At 41.4% G+C, this 21,307-nt stretch overlaps 1 protein-coding gene across 3 annotated transcripts in view; it reads right to left on the bottom strand.

The window, feature by feature from the left end:
* Nucleotides 1-9,375: 9,375 nt before the first annotated feature.
* OGDHL (oxoglutarate dehydrogenase L) overlaps nucleotides 9,376-21,307 on the bottom strand; it is a 47,860-nt gene continuing 35,928 nt past the window's right edge. For all 3 annotated transcript variants that reach the window (XM_071438731.1, XM_071438730.1, XM_071438732.1), the window contains 7 exons: nucleotides 18,561-18,739; nucleotides 14,879-14,950; nucleotides 13,939-14,064; nucleotides 13,249-13,321; nucleotides 11,022-11,185; nucleotides 10,340-10,494; nucleotides 9,376-9,631 (listed from right to left, as the gene is read on the bottom strand). In XM_071438731.1, coding sequence (XP_071294832.1) covers nucleotides 9,508-9,631; nucleotides 10,340-10,494; nucleotides 11,022-11,185; nucleotides 13,249-13,321; nucleotides 13,939-14,064; nucleotides 14,879-14,950; nucleotides 18,561-18,739 — 893 coding nt within the window. In that variant the 3' untranslated portion in view covers nucleotides 9,376-9,507. The remainder of the gene's footprint in view (nucleotides 9,632-10,339; nucleotides 10,495-11,021; nucleotides 11,186-13,248; nucleotides 13,322-13,938; nucleotides 14,065-14,878; nucleotides 14,951-18,560; nucleotides 18,740-21,307) is intronic.

Raw genomic sequence — 21,307 nt, 5'->3', positions numbered from 1 at the left:
AAATTGTAAGAGTGAGGCAAAAAATCAGCTGCACCTAAAAGAGATCTCATAGCTCCACATAGAGATCCCAGGCCCCCTTACTGTGTTTTTGTTACAGAAGGAAGAAGTAAACACAAATTTGCAGTAGCCCTTTCAGTCTGGTACCTGCCCCCAAGCACTACCTGCAGTTAGTTGCCACAGCACTAACTGTGCTGGATATTGAAAGGCACGACAGCAGCCCCGTGGACAAAGGCGTGTAATTTTTTTATAATGAAATATCCACTTTTTCCCCCTCACTTTTTTCCTCATTTATAAGGGGATTATCTGCCCTGTGGATAATCATGGCCATTCAAAACTGAATTTAGCCTCCAAGTCTTCCCAACAGCAACTTCCAGCCAGACTATTGTGACAAAGTCAAATCAGGAAGAAGAAAGCAGCCGCAGCAAATTATTCCAGTAGTAACACCAACTAAATTGCTGTGCAGCTTTTATGGTTTGACTAATTGTCTCATTAAGACACATTTCTGATCACTGAAATGGATCTCAAGTATTATTAATCACTGAAAAAACGGTACCACTAAGAGCCTCTCTCCCTCCTATCCCTGGCACTCTTTGCAATGGAAAAGGCTGACAGGCTCCTGTTGATTGGAGCCCCACTGCTGCACAGTTGGCAGTCAAACAGTACTAATGGCACAATAACCCAATAGAACTAAAATAGTTATGCCTTTCACAGTAACAATCTCTTATAACGTGATTAAGCTCCATCATGCACATTTCCTTGTGTTTTGCAAATGGCTCAAAAAAATCTGACAGTTTTTCCAGTAACTTCTTCAAAAGGAGAGGAAAAATATATATAAAATTCATTAGCTATCATGAAACAAATTTTAAAAACTCGATGCATTTTAGAATAATATGAAAACAACTGCAGCAAGCATGGGCTGTGGCACCCAGTCCACTCCCCCTTGCAGAACACACCTCCAAAGACTGGCTTTGGCTCAGTTATTTGCAGGCACTTTAGTGAACCTTAGTTTAGGGGCTGGCTTGCCCTGGGCTAGCTCTGTAACTGATGGAGAGAGACACCTCCACACAAAGCAGCTCAGATCTCTGGGTACAGACTGTAGCACCTCTGGGCTCCTAATCTAGGTACTTCAGGGGTGTTTGGTTTGAAGCAATATTAGGAAAGATGAAGCTTCCTCCTCATATAAGGAGCCCACTGATGGGCTCTCTTCATTCTCAGCAAACAGGAGGATGTTGCTCTTGGCCATCATTCCCAGTGGCTGCACAAGCCATACACTGCAACAGGACAGTTCCCCTTTCCAGGGGAGGCCTTTAGCTGTTTATCCCATGCATTATCATATTAAAGACAGCAGACAATTTCCAAGCAGCTAACTTTCAGAAGCCTAATGCAGAAATGGCACAGTTATTGCTGCAGGATATACAGACTTTCATGGTTACCAGTTTGATCAAGCAGAAGAAAAGACCTGCAAAGGTCTGGGAGCTCCTCTGTGGAGATGGAAGTGGTACATGGGAAGGAAATTGCAAAGGTAATCGTCAGTATAGGCTCCTTCAAGTGAGAGACAAGATGCATCACTAATTTAAAATTTATTTGGAATGCAGCCATTGCTTGCTACAGCTCTCAGTTTTAATCAGTTTTGCAAGGCAGTTTTAGGAAAAGACAGGGTTGTTCTGCACCAACACACAGGCACTTTTCAGGCACATCAATATTTGCTCACATATAGGTGTATATGCAAATGTGCCCAGGAATGACCCACCAAGGCTGTATGAAGTACAGATACATCACAAACAAGTGGGCTTTGTTGTAGGCTTTGGAATTAGTTCTGGGGAACAGAACCTGGCTACAGAGATCTCCTTCCCTTCGGGCTTTGTTACAGAGACAGGTACCACAGAGTTGAAATCTGCATAAATCTGTTGAGCTCCTGAGCTGTGCAATATTATTCTCACTATGACAAATATTATTTTACTGATGAGTCTAATAAGGGACCTCAGGGTTGTGGTAAATGAAAAGGAAATAAAAATGGAAGTAACAAAAATAATCACACTTCATGTATTCCCTAATTTTTAAATGTACATAAATATCAGAACAGTAATGCTGAAAAGAAGGGAAAATATTCTACTTTTTTTTTCCTGGCCGTCCCTTCAGAAGCTATTTATGAGCAGTCATAAACTGACATGCACACTCAGATATATTTTCCTGAAGCCTGTAGAGTTTTGTCTAAGCAAAAGCTTCAGAATATGTGTGTGTAAATAAATTACAGCCTGTCTGGTTTATAATGAGAAGGGTGTATTGTGGTATAAATATTGCAGAGCACATTAAATAAACATGGTCACATATGACCAGGTATCTATTAAATGAGCACATCACAGGAGAAGTTAATTATCTGAGAGTGTAACTAGGAACCGTTTAGAATCACTGGAGATTAAGTTGCTTTATTTGTGTTTATCTTTCCTTCTGAATAGGCAGTAGGTCGTTGCAATGAAGAGTCCCTGAGCAACACAGAGCTTCAGCTCTTCATCAACTCTAAGATGACAGTGTTGTCAACACCAGTTTGGAGTCAGGATAAGCCAAAAATTTTATTCAATCTAATTTTGTGCAAAATGAGTTGGCACAAACCAGTATTTTAAGATGTAAAAGTGCAAAATATTTACAGATACCTTACGGTGTTCAGGGTAAAGAGGAAAACTTTAAAGCTAAGTATTTATTTGTCTCACATACTGCAGCCTAAAAAAGTATATAAAGACTTCTTCAAAACAGATTTGTATGTCAGAGACAAGCATCCTGAGAGTAACATACAACTTTACCCTAGTAATAAGATTTTTTGAGACTTCACAAGTTATTGTGTTTCAGTCCACATGCAGAAACATCAGTGTTGATGGAATTTTATTTTGCTTGGGTTGTGAAACTCCCAAAGAAAGCTGTCCACTGTTCATCCTATACAAAATAACCAATATTGCAAACATGGACTAATTAAGGATATGTTTGGGCAAACTGCTGTAGCACAAAGAACAACTGATGAAGGAGGATTTAATCACATAAAATTATTGAAAGCAAGATGAAGCCAATCCCCTTAAATTACTTAAGTACTGCTTAAACCCTGTAATAAACATATAGTAATAAATATTTCATCTTTAACAAGCCTACTGGGAGCAGTTTGTTAAACATTTATTTCTAGTCATGGGAAATTATGTAGCGTCATTTTGTCACATTCTATATCAGACAATTTTATTTTATCCTCTTTATTTTACCCCCAGCAGTGGGTATGCTAATTTGGGGAAATATGATCATTCTTCTAATGTATTGAAACATACTCTTCCTTCATATGTCTTTTGGCTTTTACTAATTAACTTTACCCTTGCAAAGTCTTGGCCAGCACACAGCGGCTGCTCACATCTACTTCCCAGCCTCTCCTGTGGAACTGACTCACTCCAGATAGGGGAGCTTTAGTGGGAACCCCAGCAAACCCACCCAGGGCATCACTGCAGAAGTGACCTCCCAGCCTGGGCAGGGTCACTTTGGGCCAGAGAGAAGAACCAGGTCTGCTCTATGGCACAGCCAAGCCCCAGGCACAGGGTGGCAGGGGTGGGTTTTCAGGCAGCTTCCAGCACTGAGCTGCACTTTTCCTTCAGCTTGGGCAGCACCACAGGTGCACGGGGAACTCTGTGAGAGCACCAAACATCACTGCCCTTCAACCAAGTCTGCGTGCAGACAGCTGTTACTCCACTGCAGGTGGAATTCCAGTGAAATGCAGCCACTTAAACCAGGACTAAAACAAACTCATTATAGGGATAATCTACTACTCACCCAAGGAACATACTCGAGAGCCAAGCTGAGCTCTCACACAGACCCCTCCTCTTGTGGCAGGCTGAATGCACCCAGTGTGAAATTGTCCTGAAGTGGAGGAGAATTTCACACTGGCTGGGTATGACATGGGCAGAAAGGGTCTATGTGCTCTTTCTGTAAGAGTATCAGTGAATTTATGGGCTATTGACCAGGAAGTAAAGAGTTCTGAAATGATAATTCAGGGTTTCTTTAGTGATGACTACAACTGTTTTCCCCGCTAAACAAATTAGATTTCCATTTGCCATTAATGACTGAATCACTTAAGTGTCACAAAGGAACTGCCTGGTGCACTTATTAATAATTGAAAACGTTGAGGAAATCCGTGAAACATTTTCAATCAAAGCTAATAATTCTCTAAAATATTATTTTTCCTGAATAATTACTCCTTTTGTTCTTTTATTCCTTTTGGATAATAGGCAACATTTTAAATAAAGGCATTAAAAAAAACCTGAAGTAACTGTTAAGAGGTATCTAAAACCAGAAGTGGTTTCAATGTTAAAAAGCACAAATTAGAAAAGAAAAATTATTAATCTGTTTCCTTCCAGCAAGTATGCTGAATTTCTATTTTAGACTGCATGCTGTTCCTTGATACCTTACACCAATGATTAGGAAAATATACTCTCTTAATCTCTGTCCTCATTCTGTATAAACATGAAGAAAAACTTTCAATTGTCTTTTTAATCAGTAGAGTCTATGAAATCAAGAGTTCTACTGCTACACAATTGGACTTTGCAGAACTAGTCAAGAGTCAAAAGGAGCAAAGACAAAAAACACAAAATTTTTTTATCAGACCTAATAGGAATTTGAATGCCATATGTAGTTACTCTACTCAGTAACCTTTACTATTCAGGAACAAGGGCAGAAAGATATAAGCAAAATTACCCAGATCTGCAAGGGTTTTTTTGGTGTCTAAAATGATCATCAGCACAGAAAGGTTGTGTGACAGGTACTGACAAAATCTCCAAGGCCTGCAAGTTTGTCCACAGGACATGGAAGGAGGGAGAAGTAGAGGTTCAGTGTCTGTCCATCCCAGCAGGTATCACCTGGGGATGATGGCTGCAGCCTGGAAAAATCCAGATTATTCTATATTTCTCCACAGGAAAGGAGAATTAATTTTTTTAATTATTCGGGGTTTTTTTGCAAAAAGAACAAAATGCATTTCTTTTCCACAGACAGGTCCCTTTGCTTTTCCCAAGCCAGCCTCACTGCACTCACACTGCAAGTGGCAGCATTTTACAGCCCGAGCAGCTTTCCCCACTGGCTCCCCTCAGAGCCCCACAGCTGCGCTGTGGGCTTTACTCCAGGCCTGATGGCACTCAGCAGCTCTGACAATAATTCAGTGATCCCTTCACCCCAGGGCCAGCACAGCACGTCCCCACCCAGTTCCCAGTCTCTTACCTGCCCTTACAAAGTGCAATATCTTTGAGCCTGAGGCCACTTCTCCCTCCTGAGACTTTCCTAGCAGCCGTCCTCGTCCTTGTTCCCCTCACCTTGACTCTGTAACTCCTTCTTACTGTGGACATGGCGGCAGCGCCACACAGGCCCCTCACAGGGCCCACACAGGGCACAGCCCTCCAGTCTGGGAAAACAAGGCAAAATGCTTGAGGTCTTGAGGGCAGGACAGCAAATTACATAGAGAGGGGCCAGCTGCAACCACAACCTGGGCTTTAAGCCCCAGAGCACACAGGCCAGTCCCATCAGCCATAATTAACTATCCCCACCTGCCCTGGGCTTCTCGTTAGCCGGGCGGGGCCCTGGTGCCCCTCAGCACATCCCAGGGCCCCGCACCAACCCGAGGAGCTGCCTGGAAAATCAACACATTCTGAATTCACTGAACCTCTATAAGAGACAACAGTGGGCTCTTTTCTTTCATCTTTGACCAGACTTGGTAACCTTACAAATCTATTCTATCTGCTTTTACAGCCATTCTGGATTTATGTGAGTATTGAGCGAGCCTCTGGTTCATGTTTTAAGCAATGTTCGACGTCATCTATGCCAACAGCAATTAAAAGAAGAGATATATATACACACACACGCACATATATATTCATACACACACACACACACACACATATACACATATATAATATTTGCATGTGTGAAAGCATAGGGTAGAGGTTCCCAAGCTTTCATTTTGTTGTTATTCTTAGTGGTAGTGGGTATTCCCAGCTCTGTATCAGAGGCAGCACATCTGCTGGTTGTGCACCCAGATAGCTACCCAGAGCTCTTGGAACAGCAGCCAGAGAGTCTAACCAGGGATACTTAAAACAAAACAAAGAAAAGAAACAGACAACACCCCCCAAGGCACACACTTTCATCTACTCAGTTCAAACAATGCACACACATTCCTGGCTCTTGTCTAGTCCCATACATTAATTTTTACCTCTTGGAACAGAATGGTTTCTCTTCTGGAGAACAGGCTCCTCCTCTGCTCTAGCACAGACTCTGTACTATGGACAGAGCAAATGTTTCCATCAAGCACACTCCTGCTGTCTGTCAGAAATGAAGAACAGTGACAGAAGCTGATTATCTAAGCAAGTCTTGCTGCTGTGGGCATGCACAGCCTGGTGTGTCCCCAAGTAGATGAAGTCAACTCTCACATTTACTATTTCTTCCAAATTGCAAAGTTGTCATTTGAATTTCAGTGCCAACTTTTTTCACAAGAGGTCTATGTAATACTTCAGTACTTGTCAAACATTGTACAAAGATGAATCTTTTAATCATATACCATCTCAAAGCTGAAGACACAACATGTTTAGTAATTAGAGATGTTAATTCCAGTCTAGTTCCAGTATTTTAAAAACTCTCCTTGAAATAAAAATGCTTTAATGTGTTTTTTCAAAAAAAAACAAATAAGAAGCCAAATATTCTAATATAACCTCAACGTTATTGTCAATTTTGACTCAATGATTTTGAATAATTATCTTTTGCTAGTCCAAATGCTGTCTACCTCACCGCTTCCATGTTTAAATAAGCCAACACTGAGGAAACAAATAGAAAACAGACAAATGAGCTGTCCTAACACTTTTACAAATAGAATGTTAATGTCTCCACTCAAAGGAGAAATTGTCAAAAAGAACAGCCATAACAGAGAATTTTCTTCTTATGTACTTTTATTTTATTGAGTTTTTTTGCATCTTTGATGGAATTTTTATGCAAGTATTATGCCACAATCTATGATACACAATGAGAGTGAAAATCTGTCATTTACCATTTATATTTCTATGTTAATTTTGTTTTCTACCTCTGCATATACTGTGGCAAAAGTGCATTTATCATATTTCATGCAGCGCTGACTGCCTTATGCAAACTGAGAATACAATAAACAGAGCCAGAAATATTTAGCTGCACTCAATTCTTGCTACAAGAAACAAGCATTCATAAAAGCATTAAAATACTTTGGGTGATGGTTACTGTCTATCAGCTTAATGTTTTGAGCTATAGAAAAGGATAGGAAACAACATTTGTGGCTGTCAGCTGCAGTACTTTCCAAGTTCATTAGGTTTTCAAAGACTGAATTAGCTTAAATGCTTCAGTGAGAGAAAAAGCCCAGGGCAACGAGCCTGATTTAAAAGGATGCTACAGAGTTTCACAAACATTAGACTAAGTTCAGTTCTGGATTTCATGGTAAGTACCTTACCACATCAATTCTTTGCTCTGACAGAAGGACTGTTTCTTCACCATCATGGTGTATCCAAGCCAAATAAAAGGACAATACAAGGCACACAGGCCTTTTTGGAAACATGCTTGGGCATGTAGTACTTGATCATAGCTTTAGCTTTTAATTACAGATTTTTATATTGAGACAAGAAGCTTTCCAGCATTCCACCCGACTCTTTGAATCAGACATAAAGTGCCATGCTTTGTTATGTCACAGTCCATACAGCAGCAGCAGGGCAAAGTACTCACAGAGCAACAGCATGTCCAAGGAGCATGCTCAGGACAGGGAGGTGGAGATGGAGTGAAGCCTCATCTCTGTGTTTTCCAGTCACTTGTCATGCTGTCTCCAGGCAGCTGCAGGGGAATCCAGTCTGACCCTCAGGGCACGGCTGGGGCACGGGGCCTTTGTGCAGCTGCTTCCAGCTCCCTGCCCCAGCACAGGCGTGGCCATCCTCTGCACCCCAACACTGCTCAGCTCACCACTCCCTCTGCCAGCCAGTACAAAGAGGGCAGAAAGCCTCCTGGCCACTACAAGGGTTAATGCTGCAGAAACCTGCACTCACAAAGTCCACTCAGAGCCAAGTTCTCCTGGGCCAGAGGGAACAGGACTTCTGACAATACTAGTTCTTACATCAAGAGGGAGAGAGGTGCTGGGCTCCCCTGCCTTCTAGCACTATGGAGGAAGCACAAGCAATGGTTCTCACACCACCCTGCCATGCAGTGCCTCCCCAGAAGCCAAGCACTAGTTCCCAGCAAGAGAAACAGCCTCTGCTGCTCTCTCCTGTCCAGCACTTGCTGTACATCAGCCCCCTGACACAGAGCAGCTTGAGGAGGTTCACTTTTATGCCCATACTCAAAGTACATGGCAGTTGGGATTCTAATTGACAGATAAACTTAAGGGACAAAAATAATCAATCACTACTTGCACAAAACCACAGCATGTGCCTTTGGTAAATCTGCAGCTGTTGCTTGCCCACCTTCCTCTAAAAAAAAAGGGTGAGTAAATCAGGAATAGCTATTTCAGAGCTGAATTAGTATCAGCAAGGAGGTGTGAGGTAGGGAATAGCACTGGACAAAGCAGAAAACCAACTGCTTGTTGCAAAAACAGAAATTTTTCATTCAAACACCATCTTGTAATGGTCAAGGAAAAGCATATCTTAGTATTATGGTGAGGGAAAGACTTTTCATCCAAAACAAGGATGTTTACAGGACCCCACAGTTCCCTAATACCACACAGCATCAAAGCAGGCAGCCCAGGGAGCAGGAGCACCTCTTACTTTTGAAGTCATTTGATGCTGAATTCTCCTGGTGATCACCCACTGCTCTGTCAACTGTGGTCTCATGCACACTTCTTCCTTCTTCAAGCATCCTCAAACAACCTTTTCTTGGTCACTTTTACTTCTGCCCTTCTTGACCTCATATCTAAGTGGTTTATGCTACTTTCTGTTATCCCCAGTTGAACAACTTTGTAATGTGACTTCCTGTTTCCAGCCTCCTCCTTACACCTCCAGGTTACCTCACCATTTCCTTCTAACAAATACAGCTGGTACATTTCTCTACCAAAGTCATCTACCAACTCTGCTTTTCAGTTTCATTACTCTTCTCTGATATATAGACAGAAATAAGTAATTTCTTTTCCTTGTGGTAATGACTCTTGTGTGCATAACTATGGTGCTGTCCATGCCTGCTCTACTTACTTAGAGTAATTAGACAGTGCCCACAGACTGAGAGATGAGCCTCACCAAGCACACATTGCATTCTGGGATAGGAGAAGCTTCTTGTGTCAAAGAGGTCCCAATTTCAAGAGACAAGTGACAAAAATGGTGGAAGGTAAGCTGGGATTTTTTTTCCTTATAAACTGGGAAGCAAGGTACAGAGTAATGAAGTCAGCTGCAGGATCCTTTTATTTGGTAAAGCAAACAATACATATTTTCCAGTATTCTCCCCACTTTCCTTTTGGATGCAGTGCTTTGAGAGACTACCAGTCAGAGACAGGTCAGGACCTTGCAGTTAGAATGTCTTTCCCTCAAAGGCCTCCAGGTTGAAAGCTGTATCCAAGAACCTTCTGAGTGACACCAGATGAGTGTTCTTGTTGCCTGTGGCAGCTGCAGCAGCAGGCTCTCGGCCAACATACCTTCATGACAAAAAGATTGGGTGGACAGTGAAGTGAGAAGAGACACTATTTTGACAATAACAAGCATGAGAGCATGCTATTTAATGCATTCAAGTCAGCTTGGCAGGTTTGGATATTTAGTCATCAATCTTTCTTAAATAAAAATCAATCTAAGTTGTACCAAGTTATACCTTCTGGTCAGCTTCCCTTTCTTTCCTCCCACCATTGTTAAGCTGTCTTCTCCCCATCCCTCCCAGGGCAGCCAGGTACACTGTCTCATAACTAGGTAACTTGCTTTTAGCAATGAAGACTCACATTCCTTTGACAGCTGCATGGGCAGATCTGAGAGTCAATCATCTAAAATAAATGCAAAAGTGCCTGAACTGAGCTCTTACAACAGCTGTTTCCTGCAGAAACCTAATATCTGGAATGAAATTCTTAAAATGACAGAATCTTAGACAAAAGAGAGCTAAGTGCTGGACTAAGTAGCAATAAATACAGACCTAGTTACTGATCTTCTTTTAGATCTACAAGGAGGAGCAATATGTGCATCTTATATTTGAGAAATAATAGTCTAGATTTTTCCCTCCTTCACCCAAGAACCCAGAGTCAGAGGTTTTGATTTGTGAAGAACCTGACTTATCCATAAATACCTGAAAACAATCCTAACCAAATTTAAAAGCAAAGACATCAGCCCAGGAGACAGAGCAGTTGTTTAAAGTCTCATACCAGATGGGTCGAGTGCGGTTCACAATAGTGCGGAAACGAGGTCTGACATAATCGTAATAGCCACTGTTTTTGTGCTCCTCCTGACACCAGACCAGATCAGCAGCTGGATACTTATCAAGCTCTTCTTTCAGCAAGTCAAAGGGGAATGGTGAGATCTGGAAAAGGAGGGTAATAATTGTCAAGGCTTTCTCTTATGTGGTATTAGCCCATGGTGAGTCATTACTTTTCCATGGAGAGTGACTCATGTTTCTCTGATTTAATGCTCAGAAATGAGTACACAAGTATTTTATAGTTCTGTTAGTATGAACAGAAGTAGATTGTAGTCCAGACCACCTGCACTCCTATGCCTTCTTTAGTGAAGTAGCTGTAGCATGTCCTTAATCAATGAATGACAACATAGCTTCAAAGTGCACTATTCACAACATTTAATGCTAGCAGACTGCATATACAAATTTAAGGTGCTATCATATTGTTATCTTAACTCTTCCAGAACAACATAACAAAGTGATCAAGTTTTCTGGTTCTCATTGTCCAGTATGGAATTAATGTGTTCTTTCTCCACAAGGCCACAAAGGATTAGAATATGTGAGATGCTAAGTGCTAGAAAAATGCTATCACCATCTATTCTGGGAGAGAGCACAGGAACTCCCATGACCCTGTCTTCTGAGATCAGGGAGCTCACCTGTTCAAGTCTGGTTATAGCTACTTGTTTCTCCAGATCTTGGTTCTTTCTCTCTTTCACAAGGTCATAGTAAACTTTTCCTGTGCAGAGAATCACGCGCTTGACCTCATGTGGTGCCTGAGCTGCTGGCCCATTCTCAGGAATCACACGTTGGAAAGTTGTACCTAGTTGGAACACAAATTAGAAAAAGTGCCCTCAGTGGACCTGACATTTCAATAAAGCAGCCCAGGAAACAGCCCTTTAGTCCTTTACTGAGCAAGCAGCAGGTTGCAGTGATTGAAGGGTTCTCCTGCCTCTCCGGTCCTACCTTTCACACTGGTAACTTGGCTAAAGTGACTTTCACCAGTTCTGTTTCAAGAAGTTAGAAGATTTCCAATAATCCAGTCTTTCACAACACTTAATAGACAGAATCATATCAGTAGTAGACTGTGTTTCAGCTTTGTGCTGTGTATTACATCTTTACTTTTAAATTGATTGGGCAGCTCAACTTTGCTTCCAGTTTGGGTTTTTTTTTCCAGAGAATCACCTGAAATATTCTCTTTCTTCGTTCCAAGATTATCTCAACCATGTAACATTAATACAGCTTTACAAATTTCAGAATATTCTATAAAAACAAAACAAATATCCATAATGCAACTAAATCTGGCAACTGCAGAACTATTTACCCAAGCACACACATTACTGCTGTATATTTGACTTAAACTTCTGTTTGAGAGCTAAAATAGCAATAGCCAAAGCAAGAATTAGCACAGAGCTGAGCCACATGTATAAATGCTAATGTACAAGTACCATTTCAGATGCATATCTTCACTGCTACCACCTCACAGTGGAGTACAATTTGCTTGGGATACTGGAAGAGGGACTTGATAGTCTAAAAGATCCTTTTCTTTGCTCTCATATATGATTGAGTAGAACTATTTCCACATTAAACAACTGCAGGGTAGCAGACAGCAGCTCGACCTCCTATCCTGAATCAGCACACCCACTTACCAGGAGAATAAACTCCTGTTTAAATCATTTATCTTGGGGAAGAAAAGCAACAGCACAAACATATCAAAGAAGAACTGATGTATATCAGAATTATCCTGTCCCACTGAACAGCAAAATTCATCATTAAAAAAGACTGAATCTGTGCTTCATTGGGTCAGCTGGAGTCAATCTTCCTCTCTCTCTCAGCTTTCTATTAAAAGCAGAGCAAAAAGGGTTAGCTGAGAGTCAGAAACACTTTATTACCTGTTGTCCTCTTCAGCAGAAACATGAAAGTATGCCAAAATTCAATGTTAATTTGGAGTTTAGCCACTACTGTGGTTAGCCTGAAGTAGAGGGGACTCCCAAGACAAAGTGACAAATCCCAAAGCCTACAGAATTTCTAATCTGACCCATTCTACACAGCTTTTAAACAGTAATAAAAACAGCAAATGCCTTTGCTTGAGAAGCAGATTTTACACACTTACAAAAATAAAACAATACAATATTTAAGCACACTTATATAGTGTAAGTTGCTTTTAAAAAACTGAGCAGTTGCTCTCTTCTGACAGCAGTCAGACCCTCTCTGGAACTGGAGATAGACCAGCACATCTATGCCCACATTCTCACTCTGAACAGTCACTTTAATCCCTCACTCATTACATGTCACTGCATTTCCTGATGCCACTCCAACACAGACTAACCAGTGCAAGGCAGGACAAAACCATTGCAGTGTTTGGCATTCCCCTTGCAGTCACTGTGCATCTCTTGGTGCTGATGGCATGCCAACAACAGCTCTGAACTCGCTGATCTCTCTTTAGATCACTGGTGTGACACAGCAGCCCCAAACCAAGCACTGTAACAAGAACTGGGCACATTATTCTTCCAAATGGGCCCAGTGTAATTAAAACCTATTCCTCAGTCATGGGGGCAGGAGGCATGGGCAGTACAAAGAACAATTACATATTGATATGAAGAGAAAAAGAGCAATGGGACATAGTAGCCTCTTGAGGGGAAACTCCCTGCAGACATGGAAATGCACTTGCCATTAAGTTTAAGGGTTAAGGTCACAAGATAAACCTGTTAAATTAAGAAACTATATGCGAAGGCAAAGTTTTCAGCAAAAGTCCCTGCTAGCTCTCACTATGGCAGCTCCACAGGAATAATGCCAAAAGAAAAGATAATAGCAGAGCAGATTCAGAGTCTGACATGCAACTTGGTATAGCTAATTATTTCCTCACAATACTTTGAAGTGACCTACCAGATACCATTTCATCAAAACTGGATTTAGCTTCTGGATGCCTCAGCAGTGACTTGGGTGTCAAAACAATCAGCTGTAAGACAGAAATTTTTCCAAGAGTCAGGAGCTGCTTTTTCTTCATTACACATGCAACATTTGTAACTCTGTGCACACAAAACCCACAAACTGAGTATGATAGAAAATAAATTAGTATGAACAGCAAACACAGTAAATTTTTCCCCCTGTTTTGAAAGCCATGAAAGTTTCAAAATTATTCAGAAGATTTAGGTAGCCTATTCCTTTTACAGGTTCTCAAAACTCACTGGTTATGGGTTTTTTTTGACAACAAAATCAAATTACAGGTTATGAACCAGTAAAACATTCAACAGTTGTATCTTGGGTCTTTGAAGTTCCAGCAATTAGACATGCAGATGATAGTTCTGCAGCCTGTAAGCTACATCACTAATATCTTGACAAGCTCATCTGAAGATCTGTGTAGCCAGATGGAAGCAAAGCTGAAAATCAAGTTTTAGAGCCATAGTAAATCAGAGCTGAGCTTCTTTCCATCAAACTGGCAACTTCAGCCTGGGCTCAGTTAAGGTTTTTCACCAGAAATCCTCATTCGTTTCAGCAGTGTGTCATATGCAAAGGCCGCTCCTTGTTTGATGGCTAATTTAGCTGGAATAATCAAGCCCATTCAGGTAACCTTACCGGCTTTCTGAATGGCAGCAAGATCTGCCTTCGGAGCACATGAAAGTAATTGGCTGGAGTTGAACAATTCACCACAATCCAGTTGCAGTCATACAGCTGGGAAACTTCAAATTGCTCAGTGAACTCCTAAGAAAAACATTAAAGGCATTAGAAAAATGTCTGAAAGATCATATAAAAGGCTTGAAAACCATCCTTCTATTTCTGACTCTCAGAAACTCCTTTCCACAAAAATTTTATTTAGCAGCTCTAAGCTGAGATTGTTTTATTGGCTAGGGAACCATCCCTACAAAGCATCATTTCTATTTCTCTTTCTTCCTAAAAATTTATGCAAATCTACATGAAAAGTTTCCATTAATTCAGAAAAGATGGGAAGTCCAGGAAGGAAGACTGAGGAGAACTAGGATATCAGCAGGTGGAAGAAACAAAATAGAACCACTTTGAAAGAACATTAAACTGTAATTCATTTTTTCAGTGTACAGTTGGCTTTCACTCTCTTTCCTATCCTGTAGAGCTGTGTATTTATCTGTAGAAGTGAATGACCAGTCAAGTCTTAGCCCAATCAAAATTAGAAGTTGCTTATTTTTGTGCTCCTAGCAGTACAATTTAGCTCCACTGCAAAGAGCCAGGCTAGTCTCATGTGACCTCCTTTAGAAATTGGCTAGAGACACCTATTTGCAGTACTCACAGCAGTATAAACCAGCAGGATCACTGGGCCCTGAGGAACAGCCATAAAAAGATCATGCTGCCAGAGATTAACTGTATGTGACCTCAGCTTGTAATGAGCAGCAATGCTGCATACTTCCATTACTTTCACTGGGATCAAGTTGAAGTTACACCAAGACTTGAAGCTAAATCCTAACCTGCTATACCTAGCTAAAAGGATGCTACTAACAAAAAATCTCTGGGATGTGAAAAGCAAGAAAAGGACAAAACTACTTACTGGATAGGCATCAGAATCATCATTGCTCATCTGCAGAAACCTCTCGGGCCTGGCTGATGAATGCTCTGGACCCTGGTAAAGGTATCATTTAAAACAATGTTGAAGAGCCAAATGAGCAGTTAGACATCAGTCTAGATCACTCACTGCATGAGTACTTCCTGTCCCCTCTGCACCAGCTGCACACCTGCCCCCCAGCCAAAGGCATCAACAACAGCAGTGGGAGACAGGACACACCACAGGACAGAATTCCTCATCTTCTGCTTTCATAGGAGTTTGGGTTATCACATGTATTGCCAACGATTTTACCAGCTGCAAGTGATTTCTACCCTCAGACTAGCTGCACAATGAAGATCCCTGGAAAGGCAGTGGGCCCATGTGGGCACAGCAATCACCTTGCTAATACAGAGCAAACAGGAGCACGAGGAATGTCAGGAAGAGAAGCACTGGGTGCCTCAGAGAACTGCAGTGACTCACTCTTTGTGCATGCTGAACAGGAGCAAACACAAAGTTAACTGCTGACTACTTTTGCTGTATTAGCAACAAAAGTAGGCACAGGTTCTGTCCTACTACTGTTCACTGTTCTGTACAGGATCAAATACTGAGATGAATGCTTTAGCTAAAATGGATCAAAATACACACACGCATTATCTGCTAGACTAACCTATGATTAATTTCTGCCTCCTCAGGAGATATTTTTATGTTCTGTCATTACTGAACACTCCCATCCACTGTCTCACTAGCAGTACCCATGGCAATTATTTGAATTGCACAAATGCTGTTAGCTCCATTTTACATTAGCAAAACATGAATGCTGGCCACAGAAATTATCAGGAATAAGGAATGTCGCAGAATCTGTTGTTTTTCCTTTTCATTTATAAAGGATAAGAGAAAGCTGTGAGGAGTGTGAGAATGCAATGTGCTTTTTTATGTATTATTATTGTTGACAGCCTTGGTTTGTTCAAGTGACAGGTGCCCATAGGAAGGGTTTTCCTTTCACACACAGCTGTTAAGTATTTTAATCCAAAGACAAACTATTACACCTCTCAACTCTCTCCATGTCTCCTGAGCTAATAATGTTCATAAAGAGATTTCTTCTTTATATGGCTATCTCTCCTGATAACTTCCTCTATTGAAATCTTAATTCATGAACTCCAAAATCAGTCATTATTCTGACAACTGGTAGTCCCCCTTGACTGAACACATCCTCCTTCCTAATTCCAAGTGCAGGATTCCAGATCCATAGGAGAGACACAAAGGCAATCCAAGGACATAGGAGCACCTCTCCTATGAAGGCAGGCTGGGAGAGTCAGGATGTTCAGCCCAGGGAAGAAATGGTTCCAGGGAAATATTTTACAGCCCCTTACAGTACCTAAAGGGGGCCTACAATAAAGCTGGAGACAACAAGGTCAAGTAGCAATAGGACAAGGGACAATGGCTTGGAGAGCAAGTATAGGTTTGATACATGGAAGAAAATCTTTGCTGGGAGGGTGGTGAGGCACTGGCACAGGTTGTTCAGAGCAGCTGTGGATATCCCATCCCTAGAAGTGTTCAAGGCCAGCCTGGATGAGGCTTTGAGCAGCCTCTGGTCTAGTGAAAGGCTCCCTGCCATAGTGAGCAGGTTTGAAATAGATGGTCTTTACAGTCTTTTCCAACAAAAACCATTCTATGACTCAATGATTCAGTCTGCTTCATGGACTAAGGGAATTCAAAGGAAAAAACCATTCTGTTGGCAACAAAGGTATAACACAAACAGCCTAGAACTGTGCCTGGTATCACTGCTCCTTTGAATTCTGCCTCCACTTTTGAGGTGCCAAATAATCTGGTCACAGACAGGAAAGGACTTGAGAGCAAGGAGAAAAGCTGCACAAAACTGTGGAGCACAGTAGCAGCCCAGTTTATTGTAGCACCTCTGCTGTTCACATCTGTTTGCTGTAAATCAAATCCTGCACTAAGATGGCACACACAGCACAAAACCCAGTGCTTCACAAGCACACTGCAGTCAGTACACTGGGAACAGAGATGTTACCAGCAAACAATTACAGGAGAGGTAGGTGAGGCTTTCCCATCACTCACACACTGCCCCAGCAACAACCTCAGTCCAGAGCCTCAATGTTCACATCCATCTTCGGTTTCTGTGCTGACACCACCAATCAGACTGCCAGCAACTACTGCGTGGGATGGGGTAGGGCTTATCTCTACTGTGACCACCTGTCCAGTGAGACCTATACTGAATCCATTAGCTACTTTCAGATGAGTCCCCAAGGAGCCATTAGGCTGCAGAGCCTTTCAATCACAGCCAACTTGCCTGTGAATGCATGACCTAGAGGTGAAGGGATCCATATCCCATTAAGAATCCTTCCCCAAATCATCTTGTCCCCAACACTGTAGTTATAGAAAGACTAGTCCTCCTGTAATGAAAAGGTCCTCTGGGAAGAGAAAAAGACTTCAGCAGCCTGGTGGGATTCTTAAATATACCAAAAGCAGCTGACACTAGTAGCAAAATAAGCATGTTTCAGAAGACCTGTGCAAATCTTCTCTGCCAAGTGGCTATGGGGAAAAAAGGATTAAATGTATTCTAAGTAGCAGAGAACCAGCCCCTTAAGCTGAGTGCTTCCCTGCAGAGGACCACACCTACTGCTGAGGGCTCATTCAGGTTGTCCCCTCAGGATACAGTTAAAAAAATTAATTTATCAAAACCCTTGTGAACAGCATCAGACCCATTATTCTTTAAGCACAATGGATGTGGAAAGCCATTCATAAGATATGAATGCACCCCAGTGTATCAGGACAGGATCATAATTGAATGGAAATAAACGAAATTGTTTGTGAGAATAGAAATGACACAGTTTGTGGTGAAAAGGTCTAAAGCATTTATACAGATGGAGATTGGCACTGTGGCACATACTATGCTTTTTTAAATAGAAAACTAGAAACATATATGCAACAATTCATGAAGGTTAATGTATTTGAAAAGGAGAAAATTAACCTTGCCTGACATGATGCTCATGTACTCTTAAAAAGAATTTAAAATATTTGAGGAACAATTCTGCTGCTGATATGAACTTCATGTATCTTTATACATAGGGTGTACCCATGCCCTTTCCCTCTAAGACATTGTCTAGTTCCTCCTACTAGCCACCAAAAAAAGACAGTCAACAGCTAGTAGAAACATTTTCCTTTCCACAAAGACAAAGATTTCTTATAATATCAAAATTGACCAAGGTCAATGATTTTTGAAGTTTTAAAGTTTTTTTATATCATTTCATAGCAAGAGAATTTAGTGCAGAGTTTACAGAGATATACTTTATGCAAAATAAAACCAAGAAAGCACTCTTAAGACATGATTTTTTTTTCTTATTGTACACTGAGAATGCAGCTTTCTGGGGAAAGAAGGCAGTGTCTCAGGGAAAGTTACCAAAAAAGAGAGAAAAAAAAAAGGAAAGAAATGGGGGGAATTACATGCCGCTAACAAGGACACAAAGCTAAGAGCTCAGAAATATTTCTCAGGGTTTTCTGGTTTTCACCAGTCTATCTGAATTCCTCTCATAACACTGAGGCAGCCCCACATGTTTAACAGTGCCTTCCCCCCCTGGGATCCCCAAGCCCCCTTAGGCTTTTCCAGCTGCAGAGAGGGCAGTGCAGCCAGCCCTCCCTGGGGCACGTGCCAGCCAGCAGCGCTCACCATTCCTTCCATGCCGTGTGGCAGGAGCAGGACGATCCCGTTGTGCCGAACCCACTTGGCCTGGCCGGAGCTGATGAACTGGTCTATGATGCACTGAGCCGTGTTGTGGAAGTCCCCAAACTGCGCCTCCCAGCACACCAGCGCGTTGGGACTCGCCATAGCGAAGCCGAGCTCAAAACCTGACAAGCAAATGGGTAGAGAAATAGAAAATCAACAGATTTCCTGAAAATTCTGTTCAAAAATAAAACCAACCCAAAATTACAGCATGAACTGGATGTTTGGGGCCCCATTCTAAATCATGCAGTTTTCAACTGTACCTTTTCCAAGCTTGACTTCAATCCTTCAAACTTTTCCTCAAACACTTCAATATCATAGGAGTTTTTAATGAAATTAAACCCCCTCCCTCCTCTCCAACTTTAATATGTTTACCTAAAATCTCACTACTATCTTCTCCTGTAAAAATGCACTTACAGCCCAGTTAGAGAGTTATTTATTAATTTTAATATTTCCACAGCCCTACACAGCATTATCATCTGCATATGAGAGGGGGAAAGAAAGACAAAGAAAATTACTGGTGACATCAATTTTCATTCTACAGACATGATCCTAGTCTTCAGATCTTCCAAAAAATGTGAATATAACAGCTGCATGGCAAACACATTTGGGACTTGGATAAAAAAAATCCTTTCTGAGGCAGGGCTAAGGACCTTTAGGTTTCTGCTTCAGTGTTAAAGCATTTGATCACTGTTCATATTTTCCTTTGACCCTTTGATATAGCAGAGCCTGGAGTGCTGAATGAATACCTGTACTCAGATTCTTCACCTATAGTTTGGAGTGATAATAACCAAAAAGGTTAAAGCTCTCAGTAAAAAGCAGAGCTATATATCAGTGCTCTGGGATTAGAGGTTCTGACTGAGGCAAAACTGGTTCAATACACACAGAGAATAAATATTTAATTGATAGATACATTTCATGTTGAAGCTCTACACAGAATATAATGACCTGGTTTCAAATACAGAGCTCAAATATGGGAGTACTCTCACTGAAGCTTACCCCAGCAGATCAACTAACTTTTGAGTCTTCATAGTCTGCTCCTTGGTAATTCCAACCCAGTTTTTCATTTACCACCCCTATGGCAAGAAATCTTTGGGTTACTTGGCTTTTGGACTACTGATCTCTGAACAGTCCATCCATGACTCCAGCAGATGCTCATGGTCCCACCAAAAGGTAACTGATACATTAGAGGCCAAAGAAAGACTACAAGGTCACACAGACAGCCCTTTATGAGTGCCCATGACAGGTCAGTACCAAAGAGAATGACTTTTTCTGGCCTTGCCTTTGGCCTGACTGCCTGAACAGCCCCTCCTTCAGCCTTTCCTCCATCTCTGGCCTCCTCATTTGTGTAATTCCATGGTTCTTAACACAATGAAAACAAGGGAAAAATTTACACAACTTTGTCAATCATATTCCCAAAGGTATCTGAAAAATAGATTTCCCTAGATAGGCTTGAATCCCATTCTAATTTTACACAAGCATTAAGAGACCATTTCTACTGATTGGGTGACATGGTTGAGAAAATATGCAATATGTTCAAGGTTTATTTGTGCATATGCTGCTCTCTGTAAGGGTGGGATAATCTAGCTTTTAGAGAAGCACAAACTGAGGTCTTGACCACTCAAGAGTTATCAATAATCAAACAGTGCTTTTCAAAGAGTATGGAGCTCAGTGCATACTTAAAATTTGGTCACAGTACACATATAATTCTACTTCATATATGAAAGATCACCTCTAATATTCACATGGAAAAAGGACTATAATTTCTCATTTTCTGTCTTGTTGACAACTCCACACTAATCTCTACAGGGTAAAAATGTTCTAGGTGAAGCTGCATCGAAAAATGTGATCTTAACACAGATACCATTTGCAAGCTTTCTGACAGCTATAAAATTGTCTAGGAAAACATATCCAAATGTAATCTATACGTTCTGATTAGTATTTTGAGAAAAATGTTGCTGAGACTACTATTTCATGACACATGTGTCTGTGGTATACACATCTTTGGTATACCAGAACTCAATTTTCCACCAGGGAAATGACAATGTGAGTTACTAAACTAAAACTATTCCAATCATTGTAGCAGTGGAATAGCTTTAACTCTTGACAGACTAAGGAGTCTGTGAAGAATTACTACTACTTACCTTCATGGGGAGAAAATTGCTTAAACAACAAGATCTGACTGCTAAATAAAAAAAGAAAGTCCTGGTGGAGAGAGATCTAGACAGAGGCAAGGTAAACAGCGCAGGAGAGGGTGAGGTGCTCTCTTGAAAAGGAATTGTTTGGGCAGCAGAGTCAAGATCAGGGAACATGACCTGAAGCAGAAAGTCTCCACTGTTCTAGAGATGGGACATGAACTGGAGAGGAGCAGGTTCCTACTCGGGTCCCTCATGAGGACTGAGCATTATTTTGAAATCCTGTGCAAATATTGTGGGTTTAAAGGATTAACTCTTACACAGCTAAAAACAGAGAACAGGTTGAAGCTGTGAGGAAATCCAAATCCAGGCAGCAAAATAACTTTCAAAGAATTTCAGGTAAGGAATCTGCACACCCAAAGGGTGTTGGAGAGCAACCAGCCAGCTCCAAACAGCAGGCAGCTGCTCAGAGCTCAGAGCACACCAGGGCACAGGGAACCAGGAACCAGCACAGCAGTTTGGAAAACTTCTACACTGAGGAGACAGAGGGAAGAAAAA

The sequence above is a fragment of the Agelaius tricolor genome, unplaced genomic scaffold (genome assembly GCF_023055355.1).
Source record: "Agelaius tricolor isolate 1412-34295 unplaced genomic scaffold, bAgeTri1.0.p SCAF_13, whole genome shotgun sequence".
Lineage (NCBI taxonomy): Eukaryota > Metazoa > Chordata > Aves > Passeriformes > Icteridae > Agelaius > Agelaius tricolor.
The sequence above is the reverse complement of the archived record's forward strand: the minus strand, read 5'-3'. Positions and strand labels throughout refer to the sequence as shown.